Source organism: Desmodus rotundus, chromosome 5 (assembly GCF_022682495.2).
Source record: "Desmodus rotundus isolate HL8 chromosome 5, HLdesRot8A.1, whole genome shotgun sequence".
Lineage (NCBI taxonomy): Eukaryota > Metazoa > Chordata > Mammalia > Chiroptera > Phyllostomidae > Desmodus > Desmodus rotundus.
In genome coordinates, this window is record NC_071391.1 from 107,540,718 (window position 1) to 107,563,396 (window position 22,679).

The 22,679-nt window shown below is 37.7% G+C and overlaps 1 protein-coding gene and 1 pseudogene across 1 annotated transcript in view; one reads left to right on the forward strand and one right to left on the reverse strand.

The window, feature by feature from the left end:
- Positions 1-22,679, reverse strand: part of DNAH6 (dynein axonemal heavy chain 6) — a 241,862-nt gene that overhangs the window by 28,165 nt on the left and 191,018 nt on the right. The window contains exons 64-67 of the mRNA XM_045193849.3: positions 10,894-11,084; positions 3,825-3,985; positions 2,237-2,325; positions 1,331-1,477 (exon numbers count right to left, since the gene is read on the reverse strand). Coding sequence (XP_045049784.2) covers positions 1,331-1,477; positions 2,237-2,325; positions 3,825-3,985; positions 10,894-11,084 — 588 coding nt within the window. The remainder of the gene's footprint in view (positions 1-1,330; positions 1,478-2,236; positions 2,326-3,824; positions 3,986-10,893; positions 11,085-22,679) is intronic.
- LOC112303060 (nascent polypeptide-associated complex subunit alpha pseudogene) lies at positions 21,021-21,597 on the forward strand (annotated as a pseudogene).

The window sequence follows — 22,679 nt, forward strand, 5'->3', positions numbered from 1 at the left end:
CACCTCTTCCACCAGCACTGGCCTCTCTCCAATATTTCTAAAAGAAAATTTGATACTATTGGAGATGAGATAGACCTGTCAAAGTGTGCTTGTTCTTCAATAAAGTACTTCTCCCTCAAAATAGGACAGAAAATCCCACCTAGTGTCTTTGGCATAAAAATACCTACACTACCATCCATCTGGTGGAGAGAGCTGCCCCCTGTGCTCCGAGGAGTGTGTCCATCAGTCAGGCTCCTCAGTCATGCCGTGCTGTGCTGACTGCATACCGACTTCTCCATAGTGACAGCTTTTGTTTTGTAACTAGTGCACAGGATCATAATCCTTGTTTCATGACTTCTCACAATGAAATCTTTCCCTCTGTTTGTTTTCTACAGATCCCACCCTAGTATCTTAATTCTAAACTGATGATTATGCCAGAGGATTGGTCCTATGTTCTCTCCTCTTGATTTCAAAATTTCTCTAAGTCTTAAACCACTTCCTCATCTCAGCTGCTTTTATTAGAATAAGGGCTTCACACCTGGCACCCCTAATCCCAACCTCTTGGATTTCCTGTAGGACCTTGTTTACTTATCCCATATCTTGCACCTTGCATCTTTTTTTCTATACTGATTATTTCTCTGTAGACTACACACATTTGAAAACAGTCAGCCAGACTAATCAAGACACCATCAAGAGGTATGTATTTGAAGAGTCAGAATTCAAGTACCAGGCCACAGGATGGACACCAGACCATAGCAGTGAGGTCTGAACAGAAGGAAGGAGAAAGAAGTGCTGATTTGAAGATCATCTTTCAGGGGATGTGGGGCTCTGGTCACAGGGAGGAGGCTGTGAGGGTTGGTGCACCCACTCAAATAGGAACAGGTGAGAGTAAAATTATAGTAAGAAAAATGGGGGTGTAATGACTGACATGATGCAGATGTGTAAAGAGGGAAGAACAAAAATAATCCTGAAATTCTGGCTGTAGGTGATGGACAGAAGGGAGCCACTGATTTGAGAAGTGGAGTCTGGAGGGGAAGCAGATTTTGCGGAGTGAGGCGTAGCTGAGGAGATCAATTTTGTGTTTTGAATGTGACCTGCTGCAGTCCTCCAGGTGCTGGTGTTCTGTAGTCAGATCAGAATAGGGCTGGGAAGCGAGGTGTGAGATACTGAGGTAAGGGAAACGCAGAAACAGGCAACCGAGTTAAAACTGCTTTTGTTCAGACACAGAACAGGGCCCTCAGTGTGTCACGGTGCCATTTGTAAGCTTTTGTTTAGTTCTTCTTATTTATTTATTTACTTTAACAAAATACCCCTTTTTTTTGTTCCTAGTAAGAAGCAGAACTGAGTGTACCTGAATTATTGCGTGGAAGAAACAAATGCCAAATATTATTTGTCTCCATTTTCTTCCAAGTATATTTTCTTCAAAATATGAAGGAGTCATTTCAGTAAATGCTCGTCTGATATTTGCACGTAAACCTTTTGGAGGCTCATTGGTTACCTGGAATTAGATGGAATGTACGTAGCAGAGGGTGATTTTACAGGTTTGCGTTATTTCTGAAAAACACATGCAGACTGAAGCCACTGAGAAAATATAGACGACAGTGCCCACGGGGTGTCCTGGCACGTTCATGTCTGCTCTGTACCTTGCTCAGGCTCTGTCCTGGGAGAGGAGGGCCTGGTGGGGTCCTCAGACTTAACGTGGGTAAACCACCTGCACAAGCACCTCGGACACTTCTATTTGGTGTCCATTTTTCTCAACACGGGCCAGAAAGTATGCTTAGGCCTTCTGCATTGGATTTTCTGTCATTCTGACATAGTCTCATTCTACACTTTGCCTTGGTGACATGGGGCAGGCAGGTGACAAGAGGCATCTGTCATGATCATTACTGGGTGAACATTTTGGAATCTGTCAGCACTGAAATCCAGCAGCCTGTAGGTCTTCCCATCTCCCAAATGCTGAAACATTCCTTAAAAACTGGAGGGGATCCTGTTCTCATCACTCTACATCCTTCACATTTTTTGATAGAGGGTAAGAGGGAAGAGTTGAATGACAGTGGGACTCGGGCATGCAAGGATGGGCAGTGGCTTAGGGAACTGTTTCCCTGCTATCAGGTAAAGAGTTACGGACCCCCACCTCCCCACCTGGGCTGCATTGACTTTGACATCATCTTGCACGGGGCCCAAGCTTCCTGGACCCGTTGGGTGAACACTCTGAGACCAATCACTTCGCATTATTCCAACCATGTGCATACGTTACCTTGACAGAATTTTGAAGGACTGTAACAGGAAATGTATTACTAGGCATGGAACTTAAAAAAAGTCGAAAACTGTCCTTGATAACAATATCTGTTTAAAACAAAGACAATACAATGAAAAGGAAACTGCTTAACTCTTAGTGACACTTTTCTATAAGAAGTGATTACTATATGGTAGCAAAAAAATGCTGAAGCTCTGTTTAAAGACTAGTTTATCTTTTTTAAGTGAGTTGTAAAATGTTATGAAATGGAGGTGAGGGAATCTTTATAGGACTCTTTATAGGAGAGCTTGGCAGTCTAGATGCTGGTACATTTGAGTAAAGAAATTAGAGACGTTAATTTTCAATACTTGATGGTAATATTAAAGGCCTTCCCTCTGAAATGGAGAAAAATTTTCAACTGTGAGAGAGGACAGTTACTGCCAGTGCGTTTATGCTCATGAGAACTGGCCATGGGCAGGCTGAACCCTGGCTCCACGTTCTGAAGGCTCATGTGCTACCACTGTAGCAAACTGCCTCTTAGATGCCTTTCCTAGCGTTTTGTTTTAGTTATAACCCTAATTATTGGGATCCCTAAACCACAGAGAAGACCTTGTCATTTTTCTTTAACCATTTAAATAAGCCAGAGAGCTAGCTGCGAGCAGGCTCTCTTATTTGCACTGCAAACGAGTGGAAGGAGTGGAGACTCTGGACAGTAGATGTGAATGGCTCCATCCTTGTTGGAAGCAGCCTGCAGAAGGCAGCGCACGGGGGGGGGGGGGGGGGGGGGGGGGACCAGGAAATGAGCAGCCATAGGCGAAGGCTGCAGAGCCTTGGCTGTGGCTTGGTAACCAGTGTGGGCTGGTCACTCCATAAAGGAGCAGCTCTTCACCTTAAGACATAGTTTTAAGTAAAGTCACTTGTAAGACCAGCTACCAAGCTCTCACCTTCCCAGAAGGCTTTCGGGGTCAAGGCACAGAGGAAGACCCCAAATAAAGGCTCTTGGTGGTTCTCTCCCATGGCTTCCTGGCAGGGTGGTGAAGTGGGGGCCCACCCTATTTATTACCAATCATACAGATCTTAAGGTTTCAATTATTTTTATACTAGCATTTTAAATGAGTAGATTCTAACTCCACTTCTTATCTCTTTGCAGCCCATTATAGTTTTTTTGAGTGGGAAAGGAAGTAGTGATATTATAGTTATGATACAAAGTGGTGAAATGCTACTCTGAGGGAACTGGTGGTGATTTCAACTCTGTTCCTTATCTTCTGCCCTGTAGTGAAAGATTTAATTTCCTTCTTTGTCCTAAATTCACATTTCTGTTTCTTTTTATCATGCCTATATGTAATCTATTTTGAATTCAAATGGCTTCCCATAGATGGCAACACGAAACAGAAATGATCCACTGGATCATACCCTTAACTTGGAGTCTGAAGACCTTTTTTGGAATCTAGGTTGTGTAATTTAACTAATACTCTGTAGGTCTCAAGTTTCTCCTCTTTAATATGGGGAAGCACAATACCTACAATAAAGAATTATTATAAGGATTCAATTCAACAAGAAAGGCTACATAAAATGGTATTATTATGCAAGTGATATATGCTCAACGTACTTGGATCTGTGAAGGTTTTAATTAGCTCTTCCATTGCCAACATCCAAGAAACAGCGAGATGGCAGTTTTGCAGAAATACCCAGTTTCCTGATTTCATAGCATCTTTGATCATTCTTTCAGCAATGGGTCCTTGTCCTTGCCCCAGTGAAATTGACTGCACCCTGAGTTGAACAACCACAACAAAATGCTGTTCTATGTTTTTCTTTAAGCAATGAAATTATTTAAAACTTTAAATATAGTAGACTCTTGCCCGGACTAAGCACACATTTAAAGTCCGCATTCTAATAGATGTGCAAATTTTTTTTTGTTTTTTAAAAAACATTTTTACTATAAAACACATATGGAAAAGTACAAAAAACAAATGTACAACTTTATGAATGATCACAGATGAACATCTGTGGTTGAGAAGAGAACTTTGCCAACATCCCAGAGACATCTCTACTACGCCTCTTCCCACTCCAGTCATTTTTCCTTGCCTCTTCATAGAGGTACTCACTATCCTGACTTTCACGTTACAGGTCAGTTTTTAAAAACTTAAAAGAAATTGAAGTCTAACATAAATATAGAAACAGTACACAAATCAATATTGCATGGCTGAATGAATTCTTCCAAGGTAAATATACACGTGTACCACCACTTAGGACAAAAAGAAAGAACATTACTGTCATCCTCCCAATCAGTATCTTTTATTCTTTTTTTCCTTTATTTTTTATTTTTTAAATATATTTTATTGATCATGCTATTATAGCTGTCTCATTTATTTTCTCCCCTTTATTCCCCTCCACCCTGTACCTCCCTCCCGCCAGCATTCCTCCCACCCCTTAGTTCACGTCCACGGGTCATACATATAAGTTCTTTGGTTCTCCATTTCCTATACTATTCTTAACCTTCCCCTGTCTATTTTGTACCTACCGTTTATGCTTCTTATTCCCTGTACTTTTCCCCCCATTTCCCACCACCTCTCCCCACTGATAACCCTCCACGTGATCTCCATTTCTGTGATTCCTTTTCTGTTCTAGTTGTTTGCTTTGTTTGTTTGTTTTTTAAGTTCAGTTGCTGATAGTTGTGAGTTTGTTATAATTTTACTATTCATATTTTTGATCATCTTCTTTTTCTTAGATAAGTCCCTTTAACATTTCATATAATAAGGGCTTGTTGATGATGAACTCCTTTAACTTGACCTTATCTGGAAGCACTTCATCTGCTCTCCCATTCTCAATGATAGCTCTGCTGGATAGAGTAATCTTGGATGTAAGTTCTTACCTTTCATGACTTCTGATAGTTCTTTGCAGCTCCTTCTTGCCTGCAAGGTTTTTTTTGAGAAGTCAACTGATAGTCTCATGGGAACTCCTTCATAGGTAACTGTCTCCTTTTCTCTTGCTGCTTCTAAGATTCTCTCCTTCTGTTTCATCTTGGCTAATGTAATTATGATGTACCCCGGTGTGTGCTTCCTTGGGTCCAACCTCTTTGGGACTCTCTGAGCTTCCTGGATTTCCTGGAAGTCTATTTCCTTTGCTAGATTGGGGAAGTTCTCATTCATTATTACTTCAAATAAGCTTTCAATTTCTTGCACTTCTTCTCCTTCTGGCACCCCTATGATTTGGATGTTGGAATGTTTAAAGTTGTCCCAGAGGTTCCTAAGCCTCTCCTCATTTTTTTCTGAATTTTTCTTTCTTCATTCTGTTCTAGTTGAATGTTTATTTCTTCCTTTTGCTCCAAATCATTGATTTGAGTCCCGGTTTCCTTCCCTTCACTGTTGATTCCTTGTATATTTTTCTTTATTTCACTTTGCATAGCCTTCACTTTTTTCTGTATTTTGTGACCATATTCAACCAGTTCTGTGAGCTTCCTGATTACCAGTGTTTTGAACTCTGCATCTGATAGGTTGGCAATCTCTTCATTGCTTAGTTCTTTTTCTGGAGCCTTGATCTGTTCTTTCATTTGGGCCATATTTCTTTGTGTCTGTGCACCTGTTACATTATAAGGGGTGAATCCTTAGGTACTCACTGGGGTGGGGCAACCCACATCACTGCATTGTGGTGCATTCTGGGTAATTGGTTCTTCTTTAACTTCTTGGTTCTTGGACTTCCTCATAGTTCAATTTTATTGCAGTTCTGGTTGTTTTTTTTGTTTTTAAATTTGTTGTTATCCTTCTTTTGGTTGTGCCAGGAGGCAAAGTGTACCTACCTATGCCTCCATCTTGGCCAGAAGTCAGCACATGATTAATTTTTATATTACACGTGTACTTGGAGGTCTTGCATTTGTTCTATTTGTTAAATATAAAGATCAAGGCTGTTAATTTCACTACCAATTAATTTCATTGTCTGAATATTTTGTATCCTTACCAATTTACAGTTTTTGTATGCTTCATAATAGTTTCTATTAGAGATGTGTTAAAATTTTTTACATTAATGTTGATTTACCAATTTCACCTTGTACTAAATGTGAAATTGGTAAATCAACATTGTGTACACTTTTAGAATTGGTGTTTTTTTGTTTATGGGTTTTCCTGTATATCATAAAGTTTCCCTCTTTATCTCTTACATATATGCATATATATATGTGTATATATATACACATACATATATATATACACACACACATACACACATTTTTTTTTGTTGCCTCAAACTTTATTTTGTGATGTACATGGCACTGTTAGCAGCTTTTTTTTTGGTTAGTATTTGAATAGTGTATCTTTCACATGTCTTTATTTTCTCCTTCTCTCTGCTATTTTATATCATATATACATTTTCTAAGTAGCATATAGTTGAATGTTATGAAAATTCAATTTGATCATCTTTATTTTTTCATGGTTGAGATATTTACCCTTTTTTAAGTATTTGGATTAATGTTCACTCTTTGATTTGACTTTTGATTTACTGTGTTTTATCTTGGAATTTCTTTTTCTTTTTCCTTTCTATCTAATGTTGGTTTACAATGTTGCACTATATATTCTTTTGTCCCTCTGCTGGCTTGGAAGCTATAGATTATGTATTATTATATTTTAGTGCTTTCCCTTAAAACTGCAACATGTCCATTTAACCACAAAACTTTGACCTAAGGCGATACAGAGTTATTCTGTACTTCTTCTTTTCCCCTCCTGAATGCATCAATTACTTAGCATACATTACCTCCCTATTCTCTAATTGCTATCATGAATTCTTTTGCCTTTAGTAATTTCTATGAAATATTTAAGACACACAAAAGGTAAAGCTAATATAATGAGTACCCATGTACCCACAACCCAGCTTAAGAAATAAAATATTATGTAGATGATGTTCACCTGCAGTGCGCCCCTTCCTTTTCACTTCTGTCTCATTGCTCACCTTCACTCCCCAAGATCACTGCTGTCTTGTATTTGGTAATTTACCTAACTTTCTTTATACTACTATTGTAAAAATATAAATTCCTGAACAATATATAATATATATGAGTGTATATTTAAAAATGTTACTGGAAGTGCTAGCTATAATGATCAGACAAGAAAAAGAAATAAAAGGCATCCAAATTAGAAAGGAAGAAATAAAACTGTCATTATTTGCAATTGACATGATACTACATATAAAGAACCCTAACAATTACACCAAGGGCATGTTAGAACTAATACATGAATTCAGTAAGGTAGTAGGATACAAAATTAATATTCAAAAATTGGTTGCATTTTATACATTGATAACAAAGTATCAGGAAAAATCATTATGAAAACAATCCCAATTATAATTGCATTAAAAAAATAAAATACCAGAATAAGTTTAACCAAAGAGGAAAAGATCTGTACTCAGGAAATTATAAGACATTGTAAAAGATACAAATAAATAGAAGTATATACCATGCTCATGGAGAGGAGGAATTGACATTGTTAAAATGTCCACACTATACAAAGCAATTTATATAGATTCAGTGCAATCCCTATCAAAATATCAATTTTTCACAGAACTAGAACAAATAATCCTAAAATTTATATGGAACCACAAAAGGCCCCAAATAGCTATAGCAATCTTGAGAAAGAAGAACAAATTTGGAGGTATCATACTACCTGGTATTAAACTATACTACAAGGGTATAGTAATCAAAACCAGCATGGTTTTGACATAAGAACAGGTGCATAGATCATTGGAACAGAATAGAGAGCCCATGCCTATATGGGCAATTAATCTATGATAAAGGAGGAAAGAATATACAATGGGGATAAAGACAATCTATTCAATAAATGGTGTTGGGAAAACTGGTCAGACACATGTTAAAAAAAAAAAGAAGCCAGATCACATTCTTACACTCTATACATTAATAAACTCAAAATAAACTCTTTGCACTGCAAATAAACAAGAAATAAACAAAATAAAATAAACTCTTTTCACTGCAAAGAAAACCATCAACAAAACACAAAGACAACTTACCAATTGGAAGAAGATATTTACCAATGATACATCCCATAAGGCTTTAATATCCAAAATTTATAAAGAATTTATAGAACTTAACACTGAAAAACAATCTAATTAAAGAATGGGCAGAGGACCTGAATAGGCAATTCTGCAAAGAGGACATAGGTGCATCAAAAGATGCTTGTAATCACTAATCATCACATAAATGCAAGTTAAACCACAATGAGATACCATCTCACACCTGTCAGAATGGCTGTCATCAATTAATCAACAAACATATGCAACTGAGAATGTAGAGAAGAGGGAACCCTCATGTATTGTTGGTGGGATTGCAATTAGTGCAGCCAATATGGAGAGCAGTATGGAGGTTCCTCAAAAAATTAAAAATACAACTACCCTATTGACTCAGCAATTCTACTTCTGGGTCTTTATCTGAAGAGATCTAAAATTCAAAAAGATATATGCATCCCTGTGTTCAAATTAATATAAAATAATATTGAATGTCAACTGTAATTGAAAAAAAAAACAGGAAAATATTATGGATATTATTTTGATTACAAGTTAAAAGTTTTCTCTTCCATTAAAAGTTTTGAAAAACATTTTATACTTCTTCGAAATTATATAGTTTTTCTGCAACTATATATTACTTTGTATGACTCATCCATATTGATATACTGGTTCTAATTTATTCATATTCATGACTATACTGTATTCAATTTTATGGCTATACCACAATTTATATAATCATTTTTTACATGGAAATTTTGGTTGTTTCTTTTTTTTTTTGTATTATCAACTATTTTGTTACAAATATTCTTGAACATGACTCCTTGCACACATGTGACTGATTTTGTTCTAGTGTGCAAAGTCAGTGGTGAATTTTTAGCATAACGGGGTTGCCATCTTCAACTTTAATACACTGTCAATTACTCTCCAAAGTGATTTTAACTCCCGTTCGTAGTATGATTGTTTCTATATCCGTATCTTTGCTACCATTTTGCAATTCGATATGTATGAAATGACATCTCCTTATGGCTTTATTTTGTTGTTTCCTAATTACTAGTAAGGTTGGATATCTTTTCATATTCTTATCAGGTATTTAGGTTTCCTCCTCTGGGAATTTCCCATTAATATTCTTTGTCTTTGTTCCTACTGAATTGTTTTCTTTTTCTTATTAATTCATAGGAGTTCTTAATAGTTCTGTATGCTAATTCTTTGTTAGAACTTCAGAACCAAAGGCAGATGTTTAGCACCATTTGATGGTTAAATGTATGTGTCAACTTGACTGGGCCACATGGTTTCCAGACATTTGGCCAAACATTATTTTGGGTGAGTCTGTGAGGCTGCTTCTGGATTAAATTAACATTTAAATTGATAGACTGAGTAAATCAAATTGGCCTCCTTAATGTGGGTGGGCCCATCCAATCAGCTGAACACTAGAACAGAAGAAAAAGGCTGAGTAAAAGCAAACTCCTGCATAACTGTTTGAGCTGGGACATTGGTCTTTTCAGGCCTTTGGAGTCAGATAGAAACATTGGCTCTTCTTGTGCCCTGAGCCTGCTGGCTTTCATAGTGGAATTTACACTGTCAGTTCTTCTGGTTTCCAGCCTTTGGACTTGGACTGGAATTATACATCGACTCTCCTGGGTTTCTAGCTTGCTGACTGCAGATTTTGGGACTTCTTGACCTCTATAATCAAGTAAATGAATTTCATATATATATACTACATATATATTAACATAATATAATATTAACTACATCTATATACACTATATATACTATGTCAATATAATATGTAACTATGTAATTACATATGTAACTATGTAATTATAATATTGTAACTATGTAACTATAATATTCTATAGATATTATATACATATTATACATACACACACACTGTGAACTGTGTTTCGCTGCAGAAGCCTAACAGATAAGAAACTGCAAATGAACAGAGGGCATCCGTCATCTGTGATCCCCAGTCCAGGGATCAGGCCAGGCCAGCCACTCCATGCAGGGGCCTGTCAGAGCTGGAGGTTATCTCCTACATGAGAGACTCCTACTGTCCCTTGCCACCCTGTGGTGTCGTGCCCTTTCCTACCCATCTGGACACCATCTTGGGGAGGAATGGGGAAGGAAGGAGAAGCCAGGAAGACTGAGTTTTATGAGAAAGAAATCAAATCAGCCTACCCTAGAGACATTTATATCAGAAGAAAATATAATAATGAGTTAAACTTCCCCCTTGCCCTGTCACTCAGCATAGCAGAGGCTCATGAGAGAGATGAGGTTAATACAACATAAAGAACTATAGATTTTTTTTGCACATTTGAGCATAAGGAGTAAACTATATAGTCCTTTTACAGTTACATTAAAAATGTCTTAAATAACAAGTAAGTTTTAGTCACTGTCCCACTAGATTATCATTACTTCAACATTTTAGACAATCTTCTGTTTCTTGAGTGAAATTTACATCTGCTCTTATGATTTTTGACTCCATTATAACAGCATACTTAGCTAAATATTAATGTATCTTCATTTATTTAGTAAGGGCTACCTTTTTTTTTTTTTTTTTTTTTTTTAGGGCTACCTTAATGTAGGGATTTATGCTCCAAAGAGGGAACCCAAAGGGCAAATTTTAACAAGGAGATGTTCATATGAGTTGTTAATACTGCGCAGTATGACCTTACCGTTCTGAATACCCGCTCTCCCGGGCAAACCTCTGAAATGCGCCCAGGGGATCTGAGCCTGTGCTTAAGATAAATACCAGGGGAGTGTTGTATGACATGTCTTGATACAGAGTAGGCAGGTCGGTAGGTGGCGTCTCTATAAAGCGTTTTCCAAGATTTTCTATTACAAAGTCTGTGAGAGCAAAAACCACCTGAAAGGTGAAAAGAAAAACATTGAAAAATGTGTTGGTTGAGTATTCTTCATAATTTTATCCTATTTCCCCTTCAGCTTCTCAGAGGTTGGTGCCCTGTACTTTGAATTAATTCTTTCTTGTTTAGATATATTTCTTCCCATGGATCAATTTGGTGGATTTGTACGCTGCATAACTTCTTTTTTTAAGGTATTTGGAAGGTTTTATTTAATTTAGCCTTCATGCAAAACACAAGAATGCCCATAATTCCAAACCTCATGTTTGCATTGCGAGTATTCTATTACACTACCATGCCAGAGGCAAACAAACCAGTTTCACTTATTGAAGGGATTACATTGATTAAGAGTACAGAGGGGATGGAATGCTCTTTGAGACTGGTATAATGCTGATATCAAACATAACACGCATTACAAGAAAACAAAATGATAGGTAAATCTCTTTAATAGATACAAATAAATGCAGGTTGGGGCAAAAGCAGGTTTACGGTTGTGAGTACACGAAACACAGTTTACACTGCCTAACTTCTGACAGCCTGGTTCTCATGACTTCACAGACCAGGATGAACTATTAGATGAGAGGAAAGGCCCTCATCATTCCATCTGTCTACGAACCTGCTGTCTCCTCATCCTTGCCTCTTTTTGTTCCACCCCTCTTGCATTCTTATGGACTTCTCTTTCAGTCCTTCCATTGTTTCTTTCTGCATTATTGATCTCTCCTTTTTTCCATGACCTCCCAATCATCATACAATTAGGCTCTCCTGTCTCCTAGCCTTAAAACCCAAACAAGAGCCTTCTCTTGATTGCAGGCCCCTCCCAGCTACTATTTCATTTCTTTGCTGTCCATTTGCAAGCCAACTTCCCAGAAGAATTGACTCCATATATTGTCGCACCATCTTCATCTCTCATTTACTTATAAGCCTCTTCTGATCTCTCTTGGGAAGAAGCCTCAGCCCCCATGATCATCCCCTGCCTGGCCATTTTCTGCACCAATGTATTTCCTTCATTGATCTCACCCTAGCCAACTTACCCATTTCTGCTCTTGCAGACCTCGTCTCTTGGTAGCCCATATGGACCCTTTGTTTGAGATAGAAAAAAATGTCCCTTTTTAAGATACTTGTGCCAGAAAACTGTCATGATAAATAGACAAACCTAACCTACAGTATATACAGTGAGCCCTGACTGGTGCGGCTCAGTGGATTGGGTGTCACCCTGCAAACTGAAAGGTCATAGGTTTGATTCCCAGTCAGGGCACATGCCTGGGTTGCGGGCCAGGTCCCCAGTTGGGGGCATGTGAGGGGCAACTGATGGATGTTTCTCTCACACATCAGTGTTTCTCTCCCTCTCTTCCCCTCTCTCTAAAAATGAATAAATAAAATCTTTAAAAATTATCTACAATGAATGACTGCCTTAAAGGGGAGGCAGTGCTCACCGTTCACAGCTGCCAGCAGCGGCCTGGCTTTAACGCTAGCCCTCCGTTGGATGTTGACGACACCCTGTCCCAGCAAGCCGCACCAAGTTTGCGCTGTTGTTTTGGGGGGGACATCCCAACCTGGTTCAGGGCCATGGATTTGGATGGCACCCCAATGTGGCCAAACCAAGAAAAGATGCTCACGTGCTTGCCCACCTGAGCGAGCGTATGTGGTGGTGCTGACCGCTGGCGGCACGGTCCAGCAGGGCCAGCCCTGCAGCAGGGCCGATGGGCCGGAACTTTGTTCTAGCCATGCCGCTGTGAGACTGAGTGTAATTCCTGCATAAATTTCTTTAGTATTTTTGTTTAAAATATTTTCAATGATATGAGCTATTTGCTTTGTACTTTGACAAAAAGTGCTCATAGAGTTTACAACAAATGACAACAAGATGAAGTGCCAGTGATTGATTTCTTGGAGCCATTATGTAAATATAAAAGTGGTAACACACTCATGATATGCTTTTGCATTTAAAAGTTGGAGAAATATTTTTCTGGTAAACAGGACAATCTATTACTATTAAATAGAGATCTAGGCTTCCAATGGCTTTATTAAGGAGAGATCACAAACTACTGGTTACATGTGCAATTTCTCATGTGTATGAACTGCTTTTCTTTATGAAACACTTCAAACATAGAGAAAATAAGTTTGCATAAAATATACCTTCGGCTAGGCTCTAGTGTACCTCATATGTACTCAAAATACGTATATCCAAGAACATGGTTAAGTACATTGGGTAGGGAAAGGAGATGTATCAGGTTAAGCAATAGAGCCAAGATTACCTGTGGAATTCACATGCAGTTTTCTGTGTTTTGATTTGCTTTAGTGTGATTTGTCTCACTCATGATATGTAAGGTTCATGATTCTCAGGTGGAGGAAGAGGCAATACAATAGAATAGTTTCCAACAGTGCATTAAGGATCTTGTCCATGTAAAAGATAAAGGTAACAACTCCTGTCTCACTCACTCAGCATAGAGTCTTCTTGGATTCTAGTTATTCCAGTCAGTATAAATGAACCAGGCTTGCTTTTTGATTTTGAAGCCATCACTGATGTAACAGCCTGAATAGGGAGTGCTCCCTTATGGCTGACAATGCTGCTGAGCCCGTAAGAGTATTGAAGGTGTCCTGCTTTGGCGTTTCTTACCAGTTCCCCAGCTCCAGCTTCTGTGTACTCTATCTAAAATATCCTTACTTTCAGAGTCCTGATCAGATGCCATTCTATCCAAGGAAATCTTAGTATTCTACAGTGGTCCTGAGTCTGCAGTTACTTTGGGGTCTTTGTGTGCTCCGGTGTACAATGCTTCCGTAGTTTTAGATAGTATCTACTGACCTTCTCCTCAAGGTCCTTTCATATCACATGGTTGGAACTGATGAGCTTCTCTCTGTCCCTTCTGGAATTTTGCTGTTTTATTCTCATCATGGTCTTTATGGACATAATGGCAATAATTTGCTGTGGAAATGCTTCAGATTTCTCATACACCTAGCATGTACAGAGTCAGGTATTTCTTGAAGATCACCCTCAGCAAATTCCATGTCTAGTTGCAGGGTCAAAGAATTTGTAGTCTCCTCCCTCTTTATCACCAAGTCCTTTGCTAAGAGCTCTTTTCACTTTGTTCTTTATAAGTTGAGTTTCTCAATTCTGATACATGAGACTCCATTATGTTTTGCTTAGAACTCTTTCCCTGATCTGCTGCTTGTCCTTTAGACAGTCTCTGGCTGAGGCCCTAAGAGCATTTTTTATGTCTTCCTATCAGAATCCACTGGGCATTCCCACAGGGAATTCCTGATTCAGATGAATACTTTTTTTAAAGGTATTAAAGTGCTGATAGTACACAAATTCACTGTTGAGACTCTGTGTTTTGAAATTCCCTGCCCAGAGGAAGAGGCAGATTTGTGCTTTCATTGTGATGAGAAGATAAGCTTAAACATTTGGGAATAATGACCCCTTCTCATCCTTCATTAGTGACCAAACCTCTTTTAAGCTATTAGATGAAGAATAAATACCCTGGGTGGCTGACAAATTACATGTTATAACACTTGTGCTTGTACTTCTTCCATCACAGTCAAGAACATGCAAAAAATTTAAAAAGTTTTAAATTGTAGTTTACATCCAATATTATTTTCTATTAGTTTTAGGAATATGGCACAGTGGTTAGACAATCATATCCTTTACAAATTGTTCCCCCTATATTTCCAGTACTTACCTATCAACATACATAGTTATTACAATATTATTGACTATATTCCCTGTGCTGTACTTTACATCCTCATGACTAATCTGTAACCACCAATCTGTACTTCTCAATCCCTTCACATTTTTACCCAACTCCCAACCCCCTTTGGCCACATCACTCTGAATGTGCCTGATCTCATCTGATCTTGCAAGCAAAGCAAGGTTGGCCTTGGTTAGTATTTGGGTGAAACACTCAAGACCTTTAAAAAAATTGTGGTAAAATGCACACAAAATTTATCATCTTAACCATTTTAAGTATATAGTTTACTGGTATTGAATACATTCATACTGTTGTGAAACCATCACCACCATCTACCTCTGTGCATATTCAAGTTAGTGAACCCTAAAGAAGAAATCAAGAGAATGTTAAATGGAATAAGGAAGTGTTTTTTCCTTGCAGAAGGCTAATGAATAGGGATAGGTCATTGAACTGGTTTTGGAAAGTTAAGTATCTTAAACTTACTGATAACAATTACACATTTTAGTAGCAGTGTTATCAGCACAAATCCATCAAGGTTAATTTTCTTCCTCAAATTCAGAATCAGTCTTCCATAGTTTATTTAATTTGTCTACATCTTCTTTCAGCTGATCCAAAAGGTGACTTAAAAATTCTTGAAGTCAAAATGATGGTAGGAGAGATTTTTACCATCTTTCCCTTAAAGAACACCAGTTTTGACACTCATGAATAAGACTACCTTTGTGGAAGTCTGGGAGTCCAGCAGGAGAGTTCAAGCACATGATTAGAGAAAAAAAATATCAAAATTGGATGCACTGAAGAAGCTAAGAGGAACAGTTTCACTTTACCTGTGCCACTACCATTTCCCAGGGTGGCACAGCTCAATGCCAAGACTGACCTTCTCAGCACAAGATTTCTCTCATGGGCAAAGTGAGAACATGTGAATAACATTCTGACTTCCCCAGCGGTGCAGGACACTGTCAAGGATTTCCATATCTTTCATGCACCATCCAGAATAGTGATTTGTGAACTGCCCCACTGGGGTGTGCTGAGTGGCTGGGAGAACAGCAGCCAGGGCTCAGAATGGAACATATGGAATGTGGTTCCTACTAACTGCTCCTCAGGCTCCACCAGGAAGCCTGCCCACGAGATGCTGAGGATGCCTCACCTGAGGATCCTCCCAGTGACCATGTGCAAAAAGTTGATACAACTCTGTGAAATGGAAGAAGGCACACAAACACAAGCATTCAGCACTGTCTTAGGGAAAGCAAACAAGAGACTCCAACACCTGGGCTTGCTTTGAAGAACTGAAAGAATGAATACACCCTTAAAAATTCTCCCTAAGAGGGAAGAAGAAGTGAGGAGCTAGCATATCCTTAGAAAAGGCATGAGAAAGCCTCAACTCCTTAATAGGGCTGTCAGAAGGTATCTCTCTCCCAAAGCCAGTCAGTGAAGACTGGAGGAGGTGACTGATTTTTTAAATGTGAAAAGAACCAATGTAAAAATCAAGCAACATGAAAAGTCATGGAAACATGATACCAGCAAAGGAACCTAATAATTTTCCAGTCTACTTACCTCAAAGGAATGGATGTCTATGATTTTTTAGATAAAAGATTCAAAATATTAGTTTTAAGGAAGCTCAGTGAACTACAAAGAAAATACAGGAAGACAGTGACACAAAATCAGGAAAAAAATACATCAGCAAAAATTAGAAGTTTAATAGATATAAATAATAAAAATGAATAAAATGAAAAATGCAATAGAGAGTACCAACAGCAAACTGAATCAAGCAGAAGAAAGTATCTGTGAAGTAGGAGACAGGTCCTATAATATTATTCAGTCAGAGGGCAATAAAGAAAAAAAAAATCTACATAGTCCCAGAGGGGAAGGAGAAGGAGAAGGGGGAAGAAAGCTTATTTAAAGAAATACTCACTGAGAAATTCCCAAAATCTGGGGTGAGATTTGGACATCTAAGTTCATGAAGCTTCTACATTCTTTCAAAATTTCAATCCAAAAATGATCTTTTCCAAGATACATTATAATGAAAGTATTTAAAAATCAAAGAGAAAGAGAAGATTTTTAAAAATAGCAAGAATAAAAAAAAAAAGCAACTCCTCACAAACAAAGGAATTCCCATAAAGCTGTCAGTAGATTTCTCAGCACAAACCTTCCAGACCAGGAGAGAGTGGATGATACATTCAAAGTGTCACCCCTTACCCAAAAAAACCAAACCAAAACAAAACCCAAACAAACTGTTAACCAAAACTCTTTACCCATCAAAGTTATCCTTCTAAAAAGTAGGAAGGATGCTTTTCTAAACAAACTAAAGCTGAAAGGGTATATTACCACTGCCTCTGCCTTACAAGAAATGCTACAGAGAGCTCTTCAAGCTGAAATGAAAGAGTGCTAATTAGTAACATGAAAACATAAAAGTATGTAAGACATTGGTAAAGGTAAGTATATAGACAAATTCAGAATATTCTCATACTGCATTATGTTGTGTTAATCACTTAACTCTAGTTAAAGGTTAAAGGATAAAAGTATTAAAATAATAGCTAAAATAATTTGTTAATGGATACACTGTATAAAAAAGTAAACTGTGGCATCAAAAAATAAAATGTGTGTGTATGTGTGAGGTTTTGTATACAGTCAATATTAAGTTGTTAATCTGCTTAAAGTAGACACATTTATCATAGTAACAGAAGTTCTAGCCAGAGCAATTGGGCAAGAAAAAAGAAAAGCCATCCATATCAGAAAGGAAGAAGTAAAACTGTCATTATTTGTAGATGACTTTATCTTGTACATAGAAATTCCTCACTTAAAGGAAAAAACCGGTTAGACCTAATAAATGGATTCAGTAAAGTAGCAGAACACAAAACCAACATAGAAAAATCAGCTTCTATACACTAACAATGAAATATCTGAAAGAGAAATAAAAACTATCCCATTTTCAATAGCATCAGAAAAATAAAATACCTGGAAATAAATTTAACCAAGGGGGTAAAAGGTCTATACACTGACAATTATAAGACATTGATGAAAGAAATTGAAGACACAAATGGAAATATATTTCATGTTCATAGATTTTAAGAATTAATATTGTTAAAATGTCCTTGCTACCTAATGCCGTGTATAGATTCTCTGTAATCCTAATCAAAATTCCATTAGCATTTTTCATGGAAATAACGGAATCCTAAAATTTTTATGGAACTACAAATTACCCAAAATGGCCAAAGCAACACTGAGAAAGAAGATCAAAGGTGGAGGCAGAACCCTTCCTGAATTCAAACTGTACTCCAAAGGATAATAATCAAAGCAGTATTGTACTGATGTAAAAACAGACACAAAGATGGTTAGAATGTAATTTAGAGCCCAGAGATAAACACATACATATGTGGTCCATAATATTTGAGAAGCAAACCAAGTATAACCAGTGGGGAAAGGATAGTCTCTCTAAAAAAGTGGTGATGGGTAAACTGGATATTCACATGTAGAAGAATGAAGTTGGCCTCCTTTCTTATGCCACTTACAAAATTGACTCAAAATGGATTAAAGAGTTTAATATAAGACCCCAAAGTATATAACTCCTAGAAGAAATCATAGGGGAAAAGCTCCTTGACATTGGTTTTGGCAACACATTTTTGGATATAACACCAAAAGCATAAGTGACAACAAGCTAAAATAAGTGGGACTGCATCAAATGATAAAGCTCCTGCACAGCAAAAGAAATGACCAACAAAATGAGAAGGCAGCCTGTGCAGCAGGAGAAAATAGCTGCAAACTGCGTATGTGATAAAGGGCTAACATCATAAGTATATAAGGGACTCATACAACTCAAATTTGCAAAAAGCAAATGATCTGATTTAAAAATGAGCAAAAAGTCCTGGCCGGTGTGGCTCAGTTGGTGGGTCATCGTCCAGCAAATCAAAAGATCATGGGTTCCATTTCCAGTCAGGGCACATGTTGGGTTGTGGGTTTGGTCCCCAGTCAGGGAGCGTGCAAGAGGCAACTAATTGATGTTTCTCTCTCACAGCAGTGTTTCTCTCTCATGCCAATGTTTTTCTCTCTCTCTTTCTCCCTCCTTCCACTCTCTCTGGAATCAATTTAAAAAAAATGAGCAAAGGACTTGAATAGGGATTTTTCCAAAGAATATATATAAATGGCCAACAGGTACATGAAAAGGTGCTCTACATAACTATCATCACAGGAATGCAAATCAAAAATCTCAATAAATATCCCCTCACACTTATTAAATGGGTGTTAACAAAAAGACGAGATGACTAGTGTTGGTGAGGATGTGGAGAAAAGGGAACCCTTTTGCACTGCTGGCTGGAATGTAAACTGCCACAGCCACTATGGGAAAACACTATGGAGGGTCCTTAAAAAACTAAAAATATAACTGTCAATGACAGGACAATATCACTTCTGGGTATTTAAGTGAGTGAAATAAAATCACTACCTGAAAGAGATACCTGAACTCCCATATTCGATGCAGCATTATTCACAATTGCTAAGACATGGCAACAACTTAAAGATCTATCTACAGGTTAGTGAATAAAGATAATGTGGTAAATGCATACAATTAGATATTTAGTCATAAAAATTAAGGAAATCCTGACATTTGTGATTACATTGATGGACCTTGAGGACAGCACACTAAGCTGAATAAGTCAGAGAAACTCAGACACTGTATGATATATATCACCTACCTGTGGAATCTAAAAAAGCTGAACTCACAGAAACAGAGAGTAAAATGTTGGTTGCTAGGTGACAGGGAGTGGGAGAAATGGGGTTAAAGGGTAAAACTTCCAATTATAATATGAACAAGTAGTGAGGATCTCATGGAGACTATAGGTAACAATGTTATACACTTAAAAACTGCTAAGACAGTGTATCTGAAATATAAGTGATGGCAATTATGTGAAGTGATGGATGTGGTACTAACCATATTGTAGTAATCATTTTGCAATATGTATGTATATCATATCATCACATTGTATACTCTTAGTTATACAATGTTACATGTCTATATTTAAAAAATCTGAGAAAATAATATAGCTCGGTCAATGTAAATTTTAAAAATCTGTCTATTTAACAATTCTATCTTTCTAGCATATTTTTATCAAAAGGGAATTATAAAGTGACATTTCTCCTTCTCCAAAAATAAAATTTAAAAATATAAATAACTCCAGAGAAACACTCAAAATACTAGAAATAGGAGGGAACTTCCTCAACCTGTTAAGAGATATCTGTGAAAATGTGATAGCTAACATCATACTTAATGGAGAGACACTGACTAGTGTTCTTCCTAAGAGGAACGAGGCAAGGTTATACAGTCTAATCACTTTTATTCAACATTTTACTGGATGTGATAGTTTGGGCAGTCGGACAAAAGATGAAATGAAAGATATCTAGATTGTAAAGGTTGAAGTGAAACTATCTCTGTTTGCCAATGACATGATTTTGTATATAGAAAATGCTAAGGAACCTAGTGAAAAATCTATTAGAACTAATACACAAGTTTAGCAGGTTTGCAGGATACAAAAATATAAAAAAATCAATTGTATTTCTCTACAGTAGCAATGAGAAAACAAAATATGAAATTAAGAAAGTAATTCCATTTACAAAAGTATCAGAAAGAACAAAATACATAGGAATAAATTTAACAAGAGAAGTGAAAAAACAATCTGAGACCTCTAAAACACTGTTGAAATAAATTAAAGAAGACCCAAATAAATAGAAAAACATCCCATGTCCATGGATTGAAAGACAATGTTGTTAAATTTAAGTTGACAGTATGACCCAAATTGATCTACAGATGCTTTTCAACATTCTGGCTGTTCCCCCCCCCCCCACCCCCCGCCCCTGAAACTGTCAAGCTTATTGTAAAATTCACATGGAAACTCAAAGAATCCAGAATAGCCAATTCAATCTCGATTAACAAGAACAAAGTTGGAGAATTCACACTTGCCAATTTCAACACTTGCTACAAAGCTACAGTAATCCAGATAGAGAAATACTGGCATAAAGATAGCCATACACATCAATGGAATAGACCTGATATTTCAAAAATAAACTCTCATAGTATGTTCATTTATTTTTGGCAAGGGTGCCAAGACCATTCAATGGGGGAAGTAATAGTCTTTTCAACAAATGGTGCTAGGAATAGCCACATGCAAAAGAATCTGTTGGTTCCTTACCTAACACTATACGAAAAATTAACTCAAAATGGATCAAAGAGCTCTTTCTGCCACCATCTTGGCTCTGCATGCCCCACACAAAATGCTGGGTGAAGCCACAGAAACTGCCTCTGTTACAGAGCAGGAGTTGCCACAGCCCCAGGCTGAGACAGGGTCTAGAACAGAATCTGACAGTGATGAATCAGTATCAGAGCTCCAGCAACAAGTCCACGCAGGCAACCACACAAGAAGCCCAGCAGGCAGCAGCAGCTGAAATTGATGAAGGACCAGTCTGTAAAGCCAAGAGCTGAGTGAAAAGAAGCACAGAAAGGTGTGTGCAAACTAGGTCTTTGACTGGTTACAGGGCTGTCACTATGCAGAGATCTGAGTATCCTCTTTGTCATCACAAAACCAGATGTCTACAAGAGTCCAGCTTCAGATACCTCCATAGTTTTGGGGGAAGCCAAGGTCAAGGATTTATCTCAGCAAGCACAACTAGCAGCTGCTGAGAAATTCAAAGTTCAAGGTGAATGTGTGTCAAATACTCAAGAAAACACACAGACTCCAACTGTAAAAGGGGAGAGTGAAGAGGAAGAAGTTGATGAAACAGGTGTGGAAATTATGGACACACAAGTAATTGGCCATGCCAAGCGAATATGTCAAGAGCAATGACAGTCTGAACCTTGACGAACGCCATGAATAATATTGAAAATGCTATTATGGAATTAACAATGTAACCATAAAAATGAGCTTTTTTTGGTGTTTCAAAAGAGTAACTGCAGGTTGGTTTGAAATTTGTACTGTTTTTATTATTAATAAAGGTATGGCTTCTTGTGGGATGAATAAAATGGATCAAAGATATAAATGTAAGAGATGAAACTTTATAACTTAGAAGAAAACATATGAGTAAATCTTTATGACCTTGGATTAGGCAATGGCTTCTTAGATGTGACACCAGAATCATGAGCAACAAAAGAAAAATAGACTGGGCATCATCGAAATTAAAAAAAACAACAACTGGCACTTCAAAGGACACTGTCAACGAAGTGAAAAGACAACCATAGAATGGGAGAACATTTTTTCAAATCACGTGTCTGATAAGGGACTGGTATCTAGAATACATAAAGAACTTTCAAATCTATGATAAAAAGACAACCCAATTAAAAATGTTAAAGGAGCTGAATAGACAGTTCTACAAATAGCCAGTAAGTATAAGAGAGGTGCTCACCACCCTGGCTGGTGTGGCTCAGTGGATTGAGTGCCAACTTGTGAACCAAAAGGTCACCAGTTCGATTCCCAGTCAAGGCACATGCCTGGGTTTTGGGCCAGGTCCCCAGTTGGAGGTGTGAGAGGCAACCAGTCAAGGTATCTCTCAAAAATTGATGTTTCCCTCCCTTTCTTTTTCCCTTCCTTCCCCTCTCTCTAAAAATAAATAAATAAAATCTTAAAAAGAGAGAGAGAGATGCTCACCATGATTAGCTATTAGGGAAATGCAAATCAAACCCATAATGAGATACCATTTTGCACTCACTAGGATGGCTATTATAAAAAAGACAGATGATAGAAATCTGTCTGGAGAAGGTATGGAGGAGTACAGGAAACGCCCTAAAGTAACACCTAGGCTCAGATTACAGGGAGTTGGATGTCTTCAGATACAGAGAGGCTCAAACCTCAGTGGGAGGGAGTTTTCCAGACATTGGAACTTGATGATGTGTCTTTGCTTGTTGGATCTGGAAAGCATTTCCATGTCTGGAAATCTCAC